The sequence below is a fragment of the Peromyscus californicus genome, unplaced genomic scaffold, assembly GCF_007827085.1.
Source record: "Peromyscus californicus insignis strain IS unplaced genomic scaffold, ASM782708v3 Scaffold_4__1_contigs__length_199733344, whole genome shotgun sequence".
In the NCBI taxonomy this organism is placed as follows: domain Eukaryota; kingdom Metazoa; phylum Chordata; class Mammalia; order Rodentia; family Cricetidae; genus Peromyscus; species Peromyscus californicus.
In genome coordinates this window covers 33357374-33376522 of record NW_026294562.1, presented here as the reverse complement: position 1 = coordinate 33376522, position 19149 = coordinate 33357374, and the positions used below count along the sequence as shown (strand labels likewise).

The window sequence follows — 19149 nt, the reverse complement described above, 5'->3', positions numbered from 1 at the left end:
AGGTTTGTGTTCTAGCACCCAGATGGTGGCTTATAACTATCTGCAGCTCTAGTCCCAGGGAATCCCATGCCCTCTTCTGGCCCCTGTGGTCACAGTCATGTGTGTGGTGCACATATGTATAAGGCTAAACACCCAAACACATAAAATATAAAATGGAAAAAGAAAGAGATGTCTTTAAGAATGAAAACATTTCTACTTGGCCTGATGTATAGTATAGGCTTGTAATCCAGCCTACTTGGGAGGATGAGGCAGACATTGTACAAGTTCAAGGTAAGCCTGGGCAGTTTAGTGAGACTTTATCTCAAAATAAAGAAGTGAAAAGGACTGAGGCTAGAGCTCAGTGAAGAGCCCCTGTGTAGTGTGTCAAGACCCAGGCTCAGTTCCTAGAAACACACACACACACACACACACACACACACACACCCCTCAAAATAAAAAGGAAAGAAAGAAAATGATGTCCCTATAATGATGTTCATTGGTAGCACTAACAAATACTAACAAAGGACGTCATTAGTTTGGCAGAACTATTAAAATCCCATTTTTCTCAAACTACTCTGGGTTTATATATTTTGTTTCCTATTTGGAAACTAGAGTTTCTAAAGATTGATTTTATAGTGCATGAAAAAGGGGAAAAAGGTGAAACTCGATAACTTATGAACAATGTATTTAATACAGAATAAAATTTGAGTAAATATTGAAGAATAGTAACTTCTATTAAGCATTACTTTGGAGAAACATAAGTCTGTGAATTACAGATAGGTACAAATATTTTGATTCTCTTTGTCAAAATGACTAAGGAAAACAGTTCACAGAAGCTAAAAGCTTTATTTTTATGATGGTGGTAGATCTTGTATATTAGTGTTTTCTGAGTCTGAAACAGTACTATATTTCTGAAGAGAATTCAGAGCAATGAGGCCTTTACATGTCATCATTTCCCTTCACTAACCCATGGACATACACTTGGGGTGGAATTAGGATCTTTTTAAAGTTTAAAAGTTTTTTTTTTTTTAATTTGTGCATATGCATGTATGTTTGTGTGATTGTAAGCCACACGTGCCCAGGTTCTGGAGGAGGCTGGAATAGGATACTGGGTTCTGTGGAGCTGGAACTAAAGGCATTTGTGAGATCTTTGATGTGGTGCATAGAACCAAACTCTGGAAGAGCAGCAAGCATGCTTTTTTTTTTTTGAGACAGGGTTTCTCTATGTAACAGCTGTATTCTGGAACTCACTCTGCTGGCCTCATACTCACAGAGATCCACCTGCCTCTGCCTCCCAAGTGCTAGGACTAAAGACGTGAACCACCATGCATGGCTAAGCAGCAAGCATTCTTAACCCCACTGGGCTTAAAGCTTAAATTTCAATATGGAAAATTTCTCTGGACAGGAAGTAACGAGGAGCCCCATGTTCCACATCAATTGCTCACATCTTGCTTTGGTATGCATGTAATATAGGTAAAATTTTACCAAGTAGGTATACTTGTATCATCCATACTCTATTAAGATATGCAATTTAAAACTTAAAATATAGAACAGGGCTAGCAAGATGACTCATCAGTTAAGAGCACGTTTCTCTTGCAGAGGACCCGTGTTCAGTTCCCAGCACCCGCATGGCAGCTTACAACCATCTGTAACTTCAGTTCTAGGGGATCCAACACTCTCTGACCATATGGCATGCATATGGAACACACACATGCAGACAGGCAAAATACTCAATCACATGAAGCAAATCTAAAACATATAAGTATACGTGTGTGTATGTATAATATTTTTATATAGAATAAATATATAGTTAATATATTCATATATAGAATGCTTCATAATTTTGAATGTTATCCTTGCTCAGGGGCCATGTTAATAAGTACCACATGAGCTACTGAGCACTTAAAATGTGGTTAATCCAATTTGGGATGTTCTATAAGTGTAAAAGTATACACCAGATTCCATTACTCAATACCAAAACACCAGAAGTGAAATACCTTGTTAATAATTTTTTGATGTTTCTTTCACATTGAAATGATATGTTGAATATATTAGGTTAGGAACATCATTTGTGTATTTCTGCTTTTTAATGGGGCTAGTAGAAAATTTTAAGGTGTATTTGTGACTAGGACAGTATTGGTCTAGATTTTAAAAAAAGTACAAGGTGCTTTTATTTTGAAATACGAGCTGGCAGGGAGCTGGTTTGTGCTTTTCAATTTGGCAGTGATAATATCCGGTGTAAAGTGTATCACAGAGTACTCTGGGAAACAGTTGTGCTAGTTTTGCTGGTAAGATGAGAAACTTGTTGGTCTGTTTCATGACTTACTTAACAAATGTAAATACTTCCTTAGTAGAAGTTTGTTCTTAGTTTTAAGAATTAAACTATTTAGCCTCCCAAGAGAAAGTTTTTAGACATGCAGTCGAGGTTTATATTTTTGTTTTATCTCTTCTCAAAGAATTTATAGTAAATATCTTTGACTCTCTATACTTTGGTTTGCTCAGTTTGCTTCAAAGATTAGGCTAGAGTTGCAAGTGTTTATTGGAAATGAATAACACATGTAAAGAATCTTTTCATTCCTGTCTTTGATAGGGTAATATGGTTAATGAGCAGTCATTCAACTATTTTTCCTATGTGATCCCTAGATAAATTTATAATTTAAAACAAAATTAATGAAACTACCAAATGAGAACGTTTAATTTTTTTTTTTTTTTTTTGGTTTTTCGAGACAGGGTTTCTCTGTGTAGCTTTGCGCCTTTCCTGGGACTCACTTGGTAGTCCAGGCTGGCCTCGAACTCACAGAGATCCGCCTGCCTCTGCCTCCCGAGTGCTGGGATTAAAGGCGTGCGCCACCACCGCCCGGCTGAGAATGTTTAACTTTTTAATGACAAGTTTTAACAGATTAGTTTAATGATGCATAGTATTATGCAATATTTTTATTACATCATGTCTATAGAAAAGATCGCTAAGCACTCAGCATCTGAAGAAATTGAATTAAAATATTGATTTTAATTACTTAATTTTTTTCAGAGTTTTATTAATCAAGATAAAAGAAAAACAGAAGATGAAGATAAATCACAATCATTTATGCAGAAATATGAGCAAAAAATCCGACATTTTGGTGAGTCTACTACTTAAGTGTTCTTCTTTATTGTGTTATCATCTGTATGTGTATAAAATTGACTCTCTAAAATGAGGTCCAAAAACCATGTGACCAGCTCCACGTGTGTTGTTGCTTGTGGCAGGGTTGACAGATGTGCTTCAGACCTTGCTTATATCTAAAAGTAGGTTGTAAAGAGCACAGTTCAGTCTGCTAATGCTGCTTTCTGTGATGGTATCACCGATTTGCATTTCTTGACTGATTGTATGTTTTGTTTTTTTGTTGTTTCTTTGCTATTTTTTCTTAGCATTAAAAGATAAGCATTCATTAAAAATTTTATGTATTTTCTTTTCATGGGCAGTGGGGAGGGGTCAGGTGCATGCCACAGCACATGTGTAGAGGGCAGAGTACCACTTGATGAATCAGTTTTCTCCTTTTCCACTATGTGGGTTCCAGGGATTGAACTTCGGTCATCAGGTTTGGTGCAAGTACCTTTACCCACTGAGTCATCCTGCCAGCTCCAACACTCATTTTTTTCCTTTTCTCGGGTTTAGATAGATGATGTGTAATTCATAGTTCCTTGACATGTTGCTCAGATAATACACACACACACACAGATCTAAGATACAACTTTTGACATTTTTTAAGATTTATTTTTTAATCTATGTGTATGTGTTTGTGTCTATGTAAGTATATTCCACATGTGTAGGGGACCCATGGAGACCACAAGAGGGCGTCAGATCCCCTGGAGCAGAAGTTATGGTTGGTTGTGAACCACCTAACTATGGGATCGGAACACACACACACACACACACACACACACACACACACACACAAATGCCATTTTTTAAGATGTTTTAATCTTTATGTGTTTATATCTCTGTAAGTATATATCATATGTCTAGGGGGCCCATGAAGAGCACAAGAGGGTGTCAGATCCCCTGGAGCAGGAGTTAGGGGTGGTTGTGAGCCACCCAACATGGGTGCTGGGACAGGAAGCACTCCTAATGACTGAACATCTCTCCAGTCCCAAACTGGCTTTTTCTATTGTGGGAAGGTGGGGGGTTGCAGGGGAGTTGAAGTAAATGAAGGATTCCTAGGGGAGGAGGCAATGTTTGAGTTTGTTTAGGAAGGGAAGATAAGGATTTTCCGTGGAGATTAGGCAACAGCATTAGAAATTGCAGAAACAGGGCTGGAGAGATGGCTCAAAGGTTAAGAACACTGGTTGCTCTTCCAGAGGTCCTGAGTTCAATTCCCAGCAACCACATGGTGGCTCACAGCCATCTGTAATGAGATCTGGCGCCCTCTTCTGACCCCCAGGCATACATGCAGAGAGAACACTGTATACATAATAAATAAATCTTAAAAAAAAAAAAAGAAATTGCAGAATCAGAAAATACATGCATGATATGTTCTGAAACTTACAAGCAGTGTGATACTGCTAGATTGAAAATGCTGCTTGGAAGTGTGAGGAATTGAGTTTCAGACCATATTTTTTTTTTATTCAAGTATTGTGTGAATTAACAGACATGGTTTTTGTTGTGTTTTATTCATCAATGGCATGTTGAAACCTTTTTCCATTTGTGCCCCCTCAAAGTATTTTTGCTTCAAAACGAAAAACTGTACTTAATTCAAGAATAGTTAGTACCTGAAGAAATCTGGGCATGATGGCATGTGCTTGTAATCCCAGCACTGAAGAGGCTGAAGCAAGGGGATCACAAGTCCAGGGCTAGCCTGGACTATGAGACTCTGTCACAAATAGCCAAAAAAAAAAAAAAAACAAGAAAAGGCTAGTATTTGAAGAGCTAGACACACAAGTTCACGTTTCTACATGTATCATTGTGTCATTTCATATATAGAAACAGAAGGAATAAGCAGCCCTCTCTTGGATCGATATTAAAGTCTTTAAACCAGCAGGGTCTTGAATCACAGGGGTAGAAGATAGTAATTTGTAAACGTGTCCTGTGTTGTCAGTTGCCCTTCCTACTTCAGTCCTGCTACCAAGACCCATGTGTTCTGCTGCAGGAACATGATGTGCCATCTACTGATGCTTCTTTCTGGACACACATAGCATTTGAGAGAATGGTGTCACTAGTGGTGCTTTTGCCCAACTGGCATTCTGTAGGCTGGTTGCTTTGAAGCCATGTCGCCTAGTAAGTGAGAAAGAAATAGTACCTTCTTTTGTTGTCGATTGAGTGCTTCGGTTAAATGCAGTTCTGTGGGGGAAAACATCCCAGCTTCACAAGAGGTTGTAATCACCTGACACTGAGACTCACTCTTCAGTAGACCCTTTCCTCACTGTGTAAAACCGGCTGCTTCTGAGTAGTCCATGGTAAGACCAGAGAATTTCATGAGTTCATGTGCATCATTTGTTTTGATATAAAATGAGCCAAAAATGTGGTGCAGTGACCAGTCCATCTAGTACACCCCAAAATGTAATTTGGTAGAAGCATGGTAAGAGAGAGGACACTTCCAGCTCTAGAAAGGGCTTGTTCATGTGAGGGATTATTGATCCCTCCAAGAAGAAATTGGACCAATGTACTCAAGCTGCTACTTTATGACTGGATAATTAATTCTATAGAATGTGGTACCATATTGGGGTTTTATCATGAGTTTTTGCTCCTGAAAAATTTGGTATTCATTGATGCTACTGGACTAGGTTACCGAAACATCCTTGATGAAAAGATTCCATGTTCTTGAGTCCGTGTATAATCTTAAGCCTATGCCTACCTAAGACATGATTCCTTCGTTTATGAAACTGTTGTGTGCTTAATCAGATGGCCAGGAAAAAAGGCTGGCTTGACATCCATCGGTGATTAATAAGCAGTTGTTTACCATTGCATGTTGTGAGCTTCCAGCATCTCATCTTGTAATACTAACCAGACCCTTGCTGTCTTCAAATCCAACCAGACTTATAGCCACTCCCAGATTCACATTGTACCTGTTTCTTAGTGGAAATGCACATTGGCTTTTCACTTTGGAGGAGATACCCTACTTGCTGCAGCACATTGGATCCACAGAAATGTTCCTAAGGTAGTAGGCTCCCAAACTTTTCATGTGTTTAACTTTCCACTCTCTGGCATATGTGTATCTTATATATAAATAGGCATCTGGGGCATCTGCTACTTCTACTCGCCAAGTTCCATGAACATAGAGTGGACTAAATTTACAGTTACAGAGGTGATGAGATAGCAGAATCCACATTTACAAAGTGATAGCACAGTTGATAGAGGCCTGAGACAAGAGTTTGAAGGTTTGATGCAGTCCACTTTTGGAGAAAGCAAATACTTATGCTAGTGTATGCTATTAGTAAAGAAAAAAAGCATTGTCAGACTGATAGGTATATTGATGAACTCCTTAAAAAACATCTGGAATGGCAGCTGTAATTAAAGCTTCCAAGTGGAGACTTTCCAAAGTTGGATTCTGTTGTAGACTCTTAAAGAGGGCCCGGTGAAGGTGAGCTGTCTGTGTAGGACAGCAGGCACTTCAAACCAGTACTTGCCTCGTTTGTACTTCCGTTCTTCGTAGTTCTTCCTAATTCTCCCTCGTACTGTTGGATGACTTTTCTCCTGTTGCTTTTTACCCTTCTGCTTAGATGAAGTTTACCACTTTAAATGGTACCATTGTTGCAGAGTTAAAGATTATTGAATCTGACTTTCTTTTACATTTTTGTTGGTTGGTTGATTCATGCTTTAGAAGTCAAAGTGCTGATTTAGACACAGCTTATTTCCTATTCAAATTCACAACCGTTTACAGTTATTCAACTGTTTAACCCTTTAACATCACCGTCTTTGTGATTCTTGGAGCTGCTCTTTGAATTGTGCAGTGGTTTTTCAGAGCACATCATTCTCCCTTCCAGCCATTGTTAACTTTGATTCAGCTTTTTCTGAATCTCTGTAGAATGTGGTCACTGGGAAATTTATCAAAAACTATAAACATTTGTATAAAAACTTTTTTCATTTATAATATCTCGATTCTATTCACTTGTGCTTTACTTTAAAAAAAATAATATCCTGTTTTTAAAAAACATGCTATGAAGTACTGAATTAAAATAAAAATAAAATGAACTGAAAACATGTATTATAGGATTTAAATTGTCTCTGTGATAGAATTACATTTTTTTTTAATTTGGGAACTAAGTTCTTCACAACAAATATACTTTTTATTACCTGAAAAAATATTTTAAGGTTTTATTCTAAAATTTTGGCATGGCTTAATATTTAAAAATGTATTTAGTATATAATAGTATAGCCACTGAACTTCATGGTCAGTTTGATGCCAGAGAAATGGGAAGTCAGAGGAGTTTCTAGAATACCTGATGAGGTAACCTGAAACCTCAGAAGCACTGTAGGGTGGCAGGGAGAAGGATGGATTTGGTTTTTACCAGCATGACTGTACATAGGCATGGAGGTGAAAACCACTTATCTGGTGATAGAAACACAGGAGCACTCAGGCAGGAAAAGTAGTCAGTTTTCTCAAGGGTCTTGCAGCCTAGCCAGAGGAGTTGTAGCAGATAGTTACGGTAGATGGTATAAAATGTTAAGTGTATTCTGTAAAGATAATGCAGAGTGTGTGTACTGACTTAAGAATCAGATAGACCATTGAGAACTGATGACATTTAGATGTATGTAATTAACTTAATTTGTCCAAGTAAGCTAGTCTAAGAATTCAGAGAAATTGGTTAGTTTGAGTGATTGGCTTCTCCTTAACCAAAAGATTGTCTTAATAAGTATTTGCTATATGAGTGAATTATTCACTGTTGTGTTAATACATGCTGTCAAGTATTTACTAGATGAGGCACTATTGTAAAAGCTTTATATGAATTAATATCTTTAATTCATAAAAATCCTTCATGTCAGGTACTGTTAGCCCTACTCTACGTGGGAAGATACCGAGGTATATGAGGGCACTTGCCCGAGGTGAAGCTGAGGTTCAGACCATCCTAGATTGTGTTACTCTGTTTACAAATTTCAAAATAACAGCAATTTCAGATATGTTCTGTTCTTGGAACTCTGGATTCTCTTTAAATACTTCCTTATAAAATTCCACACCTTTTCTCTTTAAGACCTAGATGGACTACTTGTAACTTCATAATTTCGTACTAATCAACATCTAATATCTTTGTCAAGTCTCAAGTGGCTTAGGTATTAAAAAGATAAAAACTTCAGCATGGGGCTGGAGAGATGGCTCAGCGGTTAAGAGCACTGGCTGCTCTTCCAGAGGTCCTGAGTTCAATTCCCAGCAACCACATGGTGGCTCACAACCATCTGTAATGAGATCTGGTGCCCTCTTCTGGCCTGCAGGGATACATGCAAGCAGAGCACTGTATACATAATAAATAAATAAATCTAAAAAAAACAAAAAAACAAAAAACAAAAAACCTTCAGCATGTAACGGATTGGTAGCAACTGTTAGCAGTCCTTTTCATACTGTCTTTAATTCAGTCCAAATGGACAGGGTTTTGTAAATAAAGTCATAATGCTGCCAAAGTCATCCTGGTTCCATGAGATACTCTCAAAACAAAGTATGGAGAAAGAGGGGGAGGGGGCAGAAACTGCCATAGGAGTCATTTTATGTCTTTAGGTATAAGAAATAAGGATTGTACTTTCATGAGCTCAGATTTTCAGCATTCATTAACTCCTGGGGAAATAGTTTTAAATAAATTTGCAGAATCATTCTGTGTCTCAGAATTTTCAATGACCCAACTGTCAGAAAAGTATGGTGCACACTTCTAATCCTATCACTGAGAGGCAGAGGCAGGAGAAGTTTAAAGATTGAGGGATTCTTGAGTTATGTAGAAGACTCTGCCCCCCCCCCCCCCTTTTCTTAACTAAAAAAAAAAAGACTAAAATTGCCCCCAACTTTTTTCTAAAGATAGTATATTTTCAATTGGTTCCCCACATGTTGCAATGTAAGGTATTTGTCCTTGGTTTTGATCTTATGTTCTCATATGAAATTTAGTATGTAGGAATTCATTTTGTGTTGAGAGCTAAGCTTTATTGTCACATTCTCAAGACAGTCCTATGAAACTTCGATAATGGCTTAATATCCGCACTGTTTTTGCTCTGTGTGTAAACTAAAGTTTCTGACGTTGTGATACTTGGTTCATTCAAATGTAACCCTGCACAGCACACTCCAGGTCCCATGTTGCTTGGCAATAGTGTCTTTGTTAAATTAGGTAAAAAAGCAGATGCATGCTAAGTACTACTTAAATTCGTTAATATCTTGAAACAAAATGGCAGCGTTTATATATATTCAACTACTTTTTTAAAAAAAAATTGTTTACTGTATACACTGAACAGACAGCATTAGTATTGCCTAATGTGACTAAAATAATTGCAGTATATTAGTTATTATAATACTGACTTGTTTGTTTCCTAGTTGATAAAGTTTCCTGAATTGATGTCTACATTTGACTCTATATCTTGGACTCTTTAAAAAATAAATAGAGATATTCTAATTTATTTTGAATGTTTAGTAAGCCCTTAAATTTGCCACTTATAATTTTTAAAGTCTTGCTTTTTAAAAATTTTTGTGCTTGAGATTGAGCCTCAGGCCTCATGCATAATAATAGGCAAACACTTTGATCATTGAACCAGCCCCAGCCCCCTTGTTTGTTTGTTTGTTTTTTTTGTTTTTTTTTGAGACAAGATCTTGCAAAGTTGCTCCGGCTGTCCTTGAAAAAGCTCTGTGGCCATCTGCAGTCTTTGGCTACTCAGGAACAGATTCTTAACCATCTTTCTAATGGAAAGCATTCTGCTCTCTTAGTAAATGATCTATCTCGAAATATTTGCTCCCCTTTAACCTTAAGGAAGACCAAGTGTCGCAGTGTCTGGGGACTTCAGGCATTCCTGTAAGCAGCGGAATTCCACTGGTCACTCTTCTGAAGTCAGGCTATCTGAAATAAAACTTGCTGTCGTTCAGTCTGCTGGGTATTGCTTTAAGAGGTAATAGTGCTCTTGGCTTGCCCTGTCACATACACACTGCTCTGGTACTAGGAATTGTCTTTAAAGAGAAACATTTAGAATTCACTTTTTGCCTCATAGGAAGGAAGGAAATAATTGACATTTGTGATTCAATTCTCTTTTATAGGTATGTTGAGTCGGTGGGATGATAGTCAGAGATTTCTGTCTGACCATCCGTACATTGTATGTGAAGAAACTGCTAAATATCTTATTTTATGGTGTTTTCATCTAGAAGCTGAGCAGGTATTGTATGAACCTTGAGTGTCTGGAAACTTTAATAGAATCCTTCTTCCTTCCTTCCTTCCTTCCTTCCTTCCTTCCTTCCTTCCTTTTTTCATTGTTTACTTTAAATGAAAGCAGGAGGTTGGGTAGTGGTGGCAGACACCTTTTATCCCATCACTCCAGAGGCAGAGGCAGGTAGATCTCGGAGTTCAAGGCCAGCCACTTCAAGGTCTACAAAGCGAGTTCAGGACAGCCAGGGCTCCACAGAGAAACCCTGTCTTCAAAAACAACAACAACAACAGTAAAGAAGGCAGGAAGGTCATTAGAAGGAATTGTGTTTGCCAGCTTACTGCGAGGGTTTACTGTGGTGGTTTCCAGTGCACGCGCTCTGCCGTCTTCTCTTGCACTCTAGTCAGAAAGTCACCTTTGAAATTTCTCATGGAGTAATCATGATGTGAACCAAGCCAAAAGCATGGAGTTGTTCTGGTCCACATAACAGCAATAAGACAACATTCACTTTATGTCTAGCTAGTCTTTTACTTAATAAAGAGTAAAATCTAAAGTACTCTAAAAATTCAAAATTTGCCTCAGTACCAATTGAGTCTCTTTCCAGAAGTATTTTCTGTAACTCTGGTATGTGTCTTTTTCAGAAAGGTGCTCTAATGGAACAAATAGCACATCAGGCTGTGGTAATGCAGTTTATTATGGAAATGGCCAAAAACTGTAATGTGGATCCAAGAGGCTGTTTTCGTTTGTTTTTCCAGAAAGCCAAAGTAAGTAGTTACTTGGTATTGTTAATTAAGAAGGTTGGACTGTAACTGAGCTCTCTTTGTTCTGTACATATCAGGAAGCTATCTGGGTAACAGGCTGCTAAATGCTGTAGGTTTTCTAGTGAAAAGAAATGTACAGTATTAGTACTTAGTACATATAAGCTAGTATAGTGCTTACATAGTATAAGTTAGCATTTGTAGTACAATGTAGTATTACAAGTTTTTGCTGATTGAGAGTTAAAATGAGTTAAGAGGCTACACCAGTCTGTATATTTAAAACTCATTTTTGAAACTCATGCAAATTAATGTGACTATTCTGGAGTACTTCATCATTTACCCATTTATTATATAGAGTGCTTACTAATGGAAAACAAAGCCATTTCAAATGTAGTGTTGAGCAAAACAGATATAGCATCCTCCACATGTAGAATTCACCGTTTAAGAAACCAAATTTGGCCAGGCAGTGGTGGCACATGCCTTTAATCCCGACACTCAGGAGGCAGAGCCAGGCGGATCTCTGTGAGTTCGATGCTGTGGGATGGTCTGTATGTCAAGTGTGTTGCTGATTGGTCAATAAATAAATCACTGATTGGCCAGTGGCCAGGCAGGAAGTATAGGTGGGACAAGGAGGAGAATAAAGCTGGGAAGTGGAAGGCTGAGTCAGAGACACTGCCAGCCGCCACGATGACAAACAGCATGTGAAGATGCCGGTAAGCCACGAGCCACATGGCAAGGTATAGATTTATAGAAATGGATTAATTTAAGCTATAAGAACAGTTAGCAAGAAGCCTGCCACGGCCATACAGTTTGTAAGCAATATAAGTCTCTGTGTTTACTTGGTCGGGTCTGAGCGGCTGTGGGACTGGCAGGAGAGAGAGATTTGCCCTGACCCTGGGCTGGGCAGGAAAACTCTAGCTACTGTTTGAGGCCAGTCTGGTCTACAGAATGAGTTCCAGAACAGGCACCAAAACTACACAGAGAAACCCTGTCTCGAAAAAAACAAAACAAAAAAAAGAAAGAAAGAAACGAAATTTTTAATGAAAAAATATAAAATATACTCAGGAGGCTGAGGCAAGAGGATTATGAGTTGGAGGTCAGCACAGGCTGAAATAGTAAGATCCTGTTGAGGGACAGTAGAGGAGGCAGGAGGAGGAGGAAGCAAGCATGCAGCCTAAACATCTCACATTTAAGGATGACTTCCAGAAAGTATGTGTACATAGAATGTTTGCAGCTATTATATATTTAGGAACATTGTCCATAATCTAGGAAAATGTTTGTTACAAGTTTAAAATAGGAGATCCATGGTTTATAGACACATAATGTTGGCCCTACTAAAGAAAATATACTTATAGAAAAATTACTGTTTCATGTTTACTGGATCAGTAATGATTAAAAGTTTCCTAAGAAGCAAAGCAGTAAGAATCGAATTCACTGTTAGTAGAAGTATACATTAGAACAACCCCTTTGGAAGTATTTCTGCTGGAACTGAGCAAGGCAAGTGCACATCTGAATAGCAAGACCGTTTTGAGGAACGCACCATAGAGAGCAGTTTTTCAGCATGTGTTCAGGGGCCCTGACAGTTGGGAGGCCCTCAGTGACAGTGATTTCATAATGCTCCTGTGATATTTGGTGGCTGCTTTCACTCTCACTGAGGAGTGTGCAATTGATGCTGAAGCAAATGGTGAAGTCTTTTACCGTCAGTTAAAGCCAAACATGAGAGATTTGAGAAGACGAAAAGCATATTTCACTGCTCTCACCTGTTGGGGGAGGGTGCTTTAAAGAATAGTTTTTGTTTTTGAAATATTACACATTTTGTGTATGCAAGTTTACTTATATAAAGTATAGAGGCCAGAAGTTGACAACGGGTAACATCCATCCCATTTTCCAAGACAGGGTCTCTCAGTGAACTTGAAGCTGGCCATTGTGGCTAGGCCAGCAAGTCCCCAGGATCTGCTTGTTTTTGTCACCAACCCCCCTTCCCTCACTTCAGTGCTGGGGTTCCAAATGTGTGCCACCATTCGGGAATGTTACGTGGGAGCTGAGGATCCAATAACACACACACACACACACACACACACACACACACACACACACACACACACACGGTTTCTTGCACATTTCATCATACATAATTAGAAGTTAAAGGGAAATACACCAGAAGTTTAACTTTGGCTATGCTTGAGTGGTAGAATTATTAAATTCTATTTTTAAATGTAAAAAAAAAAAAAACTCTGTGAAGTGCAGTCTAATCCTACAATTTCCTACAATCTTATCCTACAGTTTATAGTGGACTTTTAATAAACAAATGACTGGGTTGGAATTTTAGCTAGGCTTATGGTAACTAAATTTTTACTTGACTCATAGAAGCAATAAAAATTATACCTTTTACTGATACCTTAATGTGTTTAAACCAATACTTAATATGTAATGGGACATTGCCACACTACATGTAATTTTTTTGTTTAATAAAACAGAACTGAAAATAATTAAAAATCTTCAACCTTAACAGTTTTAATATTAACAATTAGGCAGTAATATTCATTGGGTGCTTCTGTCATGACAGGCACTGTTTTAAGCATTTTGCATGAGTTAACTTATTAAATCCTTCTGCACTTTATGAAGATTTTTACTCCTGTTTTGTAAGGGAGGAAACTGGCATAAAGAAAATAAACAATGTCTTGTCATTAAACAGAGTCAGGTCTCTTGAGCAGCCTCTCGGCGTTAGGATTACAGTAGTCAGCTGTCATGCTGTTTGCCTTGGATAGCGATTACCTTTGGATGCAAGCATTGGACAGTAGTAGCATAGGTCCACACAGTACTAGCTAGCTATTACTACAATGAGGTGTTAAGTTTAATGAGGAAATTATCCAAAAAGATAGGCTATCCTCCCAGAACATAATTTCCATTGTTTATGTAACCCAGAACTAATCTACAATCTCAACCAAGTTCTACAACCTAACCTCCATTAACAAGATCTCTTTCGCCCTTGAACTTAAAGCCAGCAAGCATGCTGTTAGCACAGGGCATGTACCCTGCCAGGTACACATAGAAGGAGCATTTTAAAAAGAGGCCTCTGTCAGAGGATGGGGGCTTTTCATGGAGAACTCCTGCATCATTGGATGCCAGAGAGAGAGCCCCGTCCCTCAGCCGAAGTTAGCATGTTTGTTTCCAGATGCCAGACACTGGCTTAACTAGAACACTTAAGATGTCCTTACAGTAATTAAGCTGAATGTTGAGTTTGTCATGTATAACTTTTACAGATAGTCTTGAAAGGTCGGAGATGTACTAGATAGGTAATAGTGCCCCCTCCCCAGTTAAGTGAGAATAGAGTGAATGTGAGAGCTTGATAAAGTTTGTTTTGCAATTCTAGGGGTTGAGCCTTGTACATGCTAACCAAGTGCCCCACCCTGTCTCAAAATAAAAAGTTATAAAAAATAACTTTTTTTTTTTTTTTTCAAGACAGGGTTCCTCTGTAACAGTCCTGGCTGTCCTGGAACTTGCTCTGTAGACCAGGCTGGCCTTGAACTCACAGACATCCATCCACCCAAGGGTCTCACTAAATTGCCCTGTTCCTGGTAAATTCACTCTTTTGCCTACCAGACCTTGAACTTAGTGTTCTCCTGCCTTAGCCTCCTGAATAGCTGGTCTTAAAAACTCCCACTTTGTGTGTTTGTATAAGGAGTATTGTTTCCTATTAGTTAATTTTGTTGAAGAAGAAAGAAATATAGAGCAGACCAACTCTTTGTAAGTGTTCCTGTGAAAGGAACTGTTCATAATCTGTGAGGAGACTGTACTGGGTTCTGTATTTTCACTGTTCTTTGTTGCCTCTACTCCAGCTCTGTTAGGTGCTTTTGAAATTTACTCTGTGGTTTAGGAGTCCAGAAACGGTCTTTCTTTTTTGTTGTTGTTTTTCCAAGACAAGGTTTCTCTGTGTAGCTTTGGAATCTGTTCTGGAACTTGCACTGTAGACCAGACTGGCCTGGAACTCACAGAGATCCACCTGGCTCTGCCTCTCCAGTGCTGGGATTAAAGGCATGCACCACTGCCCGGCCCAGAAACATTGTTTTTGTTTGTTTGTTTTTATGTTCTAGGCAGAGGAAGAAGGTTATTTTGAGGCATTCAAAAATGAACTTGAAGCTTTCAAGTCAAGAGTAAGACTTTATGCTCAATCACAAAGCTTTCAACCTGTAACAGTTCAGAATCATGTTCCCCATTCTGGTGTTGGATGCATAGGCTCCTTAGAATCCTTATCACAGGTAAGCTGGAAAAGGGAATACTCATTTCATAAATGAACTCACATAATTTTGTTCTTTAGGACCACTTGTGCATAATGTATGTATGACCACTTAAAATTTTCTTGACTCAAAAAATAATCCTTAGTGTTGATGTGGTGGCTCGTGCCTTTAATCCAAGTGCTCGGAAAGCAGAGGCAGATGGATCATCTCTGTGAGCTTGAGGCCTGATTGCCATAGTGAGCTCCAGGCCACCGAGGGGTATGTTGAGAGACCCTGTCTCCAAAAGAAATAATAATAATAATAATAATAATAACCCTTAGTCTTATTTCATTCCATGCCTTGGCATTGAGTCTCTTCTATCTCTTAGAGACACCAAATTCTGTCTCATCTTAATGTGGAAAAAGATGAGCTATATCGAAACATTTTTAATGTCAAGTGTTAATCTCAGTCATAAACTCAGGGTGACTCCCCACAGACATCTCCTTCTGAGTAAAATATGTTGTTGGCAATTTTTTAAAGGATGAAATTAGCTTGCGAGCAGACATGTGAGTGATAGCTGAAGTGATCTGTTGCATGGCTTTATGTAATTAGTACTTTATTAATGTTATATATCTAGTGAGAGTGTACGTACTGTTAGCAACTGTTTGAACTTCCTCAGAATCTGTTGTTAGATCAAGAGAAAAACTATGCTATTAATACACACATACACAAATATCAGTGAAAAGAGGGGAGCAGACACTAGTATAGCTGATACTACTTCCTAGAGCTTTAAGATACTGTCAGACAGTCCCTGCCCATTGTGATTTTAGAAGTAGCCACTTAATAGAGCCCAATTATCTCTCATTTCCAGGCTCCAAGATTTTAAGACCAGCTTTAGCCAGTTTATTCTGTTGTCTACATTGGGAGATGGAAAGTGTCATTCAGAAGACAATATGAGGAGAGGCCTGTATTTATCTTTAAGCCTCATAAAATGGTAAAAATTGAAAATTTCAATTTCTTGACCTTATGTCACTATAATTTTACCATTTTAGCAACGTGTACTTAAACAGCTGTTAAATTTTACACAGCACTTTAACCTAATGTAGTATCTAAAATAGTAAGGAAAGCAACTGGTCATATTTAACTCAACCAAAAACATTTTCAAGGGTGTAAATAATCACATTCTGACTTTAAATAATTACTAGTGTTCTCCTTTAATTGGACATGTCAGGAATAGCCCCCTGAAGAATGCCTACAGATCACTTCTTTATTTTTAATTTTTTAAGATTTATTTTATATGTATGAAAATATTTTGCCTACATGTATATATGTGCACTACATGTGTGCCTGGTGCCCACAGAGGGAGATCAGAAGAGGGCTTTGGATCCCCTGGAACTGTTGGTTACAGATGGTTGTAAGCCACCATGTGGGTACTGGGAAGTGAACCCTGGTCCTCTGCAAGGGAACATGTGCTCTAAACTGCTGAGCCATCTCTCTAGCCCCCATATCACTTCTTTAATGTTACTTAAATACTGTATTGAGAAGTAGCACATGAGAAAGCAATTTTTTCCAAGGGAGTTTTATGATGATGTCAAAGGCAGTAGATAAACCTAAAATTAGTCACCTCATGCCTACAGAGGAATAAGAGACTAAGATGTCAGTGGTTCTTCACACATATTAAAATATAAGCAACCTGTATTATCAAGATGCTTCTGGTTTGAGAGAAGTCAGTCAGTCTTATACATACCAGTTAACAGCTGACAAATGTGGCTAGGCCTCCGTTGTCACTTGTGGTAGAGAAGAAGGCTGGAATCATGTAATTTTGTCACTTGAATTATTACTATTAGCAGGAATCTTCATACTTAATTACTCTGGGTTAATAGACTAGTTGCTCCTTACAGGGTGAGAATTTAGGTATTCTGACCGAGACCGCCTCAGGGTGAGGAGTGATGCTGTTCAAGATAAGATTATTGACTAGATGAAGGAAACAGTAGGAGGCCATCCAAGGGATCAAGATGACAGTTTTGAAGTCTGAAAACAATCTTATTATAATAATGGTATACCATTTTTATATCACTTCATAGGTTGTACAATGTTGACATGTATCATTTGATCACAGTGCTGTGGGATGTCTTTCTGTATGCTATGAATATGTATTACTCCCATTGGCTAACAAATAAAGCTGCATTGGCCTGTGGCAGGGCAGGATGGAGCCAGGCGGGAAAATCCAAGAGAGATAGTGAAAGGAAAAAGAGTAAGGGGAGATGCCAAATTGCCATCCAAGGAGCACCATGTAATGGGATGCAGATAAAGCCATGGAATGCATGGTGATGCATAGATTCATAGTTATGGGTTAAGTTGTAACAGCTAGCAAGAAGCCTGAGCTAATAGGCCATAGAATTTGCAATTAATATTAAGCCTCTGAGTGATTATTTTATAAACTTCAGCTACACTTCATGGGTTGTACAATATGTTGACATGTATCATTTAATCTTCTTAAATATGCTGTGATTATTTAAATTCTTTTTTTTTTTTTTTTTTTGATTTTTTGAGACAGGTTTTTCTGTGTGTAGCTTTTGCGCCTTTCCTGGAACTCACTCTGTAGCCCAGGCTGGCCTCGAACTCACAGAGATCCACCTGCCTCTGCCTCAAGGCGTGCGCCACCACCGCCCGGCTAAATTCATTTTTGCGCATAAGTAAATTGAAATTTTCAAAGGTTAAATTACTTTGCCCAAAGCCAACACAGTAAGTAATGGGGCTGATATTCTGATTTCAAATGTCCTTCCCCAGTCTTGGGAGTCATACACTACAAGTGGTCATGCTTTGGGGGAAAACTGTATACTGAGACAAGTGAAGTGCTGAGAATACTGACAGACAGACAGACAGATAGGGCAACCAGTGGAATTTCAGTGTCACTTAGGGTAGGGATATTGATTGCTTTTAGTTCTGAGTATCATGCTAGAGTTACTGTAAGTTTGGTCTTGAAGGGCTCTGGAATCTGAAATGGATATCAGAAAAGACTTAGCACTACTTTGTGGAAACAGGGTAATATAACAAGAATATTGACTTTTATAAAGCTCGGAATTCAGGAGCACTCTTGATTTTAGTTTTTTATAGTGAAAATCAGTCCTCTGAAACACATCATATACTGCCATCCTTAGCCTTGACAGGACTCAGCAGTGGCTTCTTGGAGCAGCTGCTTCATGTTCAGTCTCTGGATTGGCTTCTAATGGTATTAAGTTGTGACAGATTTTTTTTCTCCCTGAGTATTAATAATACTAAATAGAAGCATTAAAACAAAAAATATTCTCTTGGAAATCAAATTCCTACCTAGCTTTTGGCTTTTACTAAAGAAACCTATCTCATTTGGATAACTTTGCTCATTAATGTTTATTAAAAAGTAAATGAAATTAGGTAGTAAAGGTAATAAAAAGTCCAAGTCACTGGAAAATATTCAGAATAACTGAGGAGAAAAAAAATTATTTCAAAAGGAGGAAATGGCCAAGTAAAGTCTTAGGTTTTAAGACCTTACACTCATACCCGTGGAACATTTAAAAATCATGCATTTAGTTTTGCATTAATTGAACACTATTCTGAACTCATATATTTTTTTAAATGTAGGCAAAAGTACCTCTCAGGAAAAGTAAAGATTTTTTTTCTTTGTTTACTTTACTCAGTACATGGATTTTGCCTTTATCAAAATGTTTTACATTTATAGTACTTAACTATTGTAATTAGTTATCTTAAGGATACATTGCTGACTAAAAACTGTATTTTAACAGATTTTAAAATTTTATTATTTTATGTGTATAGGTGTTTTGACTAAATACATGTCCGTGCACCATGTGCATGCAGTACCCATAGAGGCCAGACAGGCTGTAAGATCCCCTGGTCCTTTGGA

At 38.1% G+C, this 19149-nt stretch overlaps 1 protein-coding gene across 3 annotated transcripts in view; it reads left to right on the top strand.

Annotated features, from left to right (window-relative positions):
- Positions 1–19149, top strand: part of Cdc37l1 (cell division cycle 37 like 1, HSP90 cochaperone) — a 32014-nt gene that overhangs the window by 10862 nt on the left and 2003 nt on the right. For 2 of the 3 annotated variants that reach the window (XM_052762026.1, XM_052762027.1), the window contains exons 3-6: positions 3008–3098; positions 10170–10285; positions 10915–11037; positions 15126–15290. In XM_052762026.1, the coding sequence (XP_052617986.1) occupies positions 3008–3098; positions 10170–10285; positions 10915–11037; positions 15126–15290 (495 nt within the window). The remainder of the gene's footprint in view (positions 1–3007; positions 3099–10169; positions 10286–10914; positions 11038–15125; positions 15291–19149) is intronic. The other variant, XM_052762028.1, reaches the window with a different exon arrangement.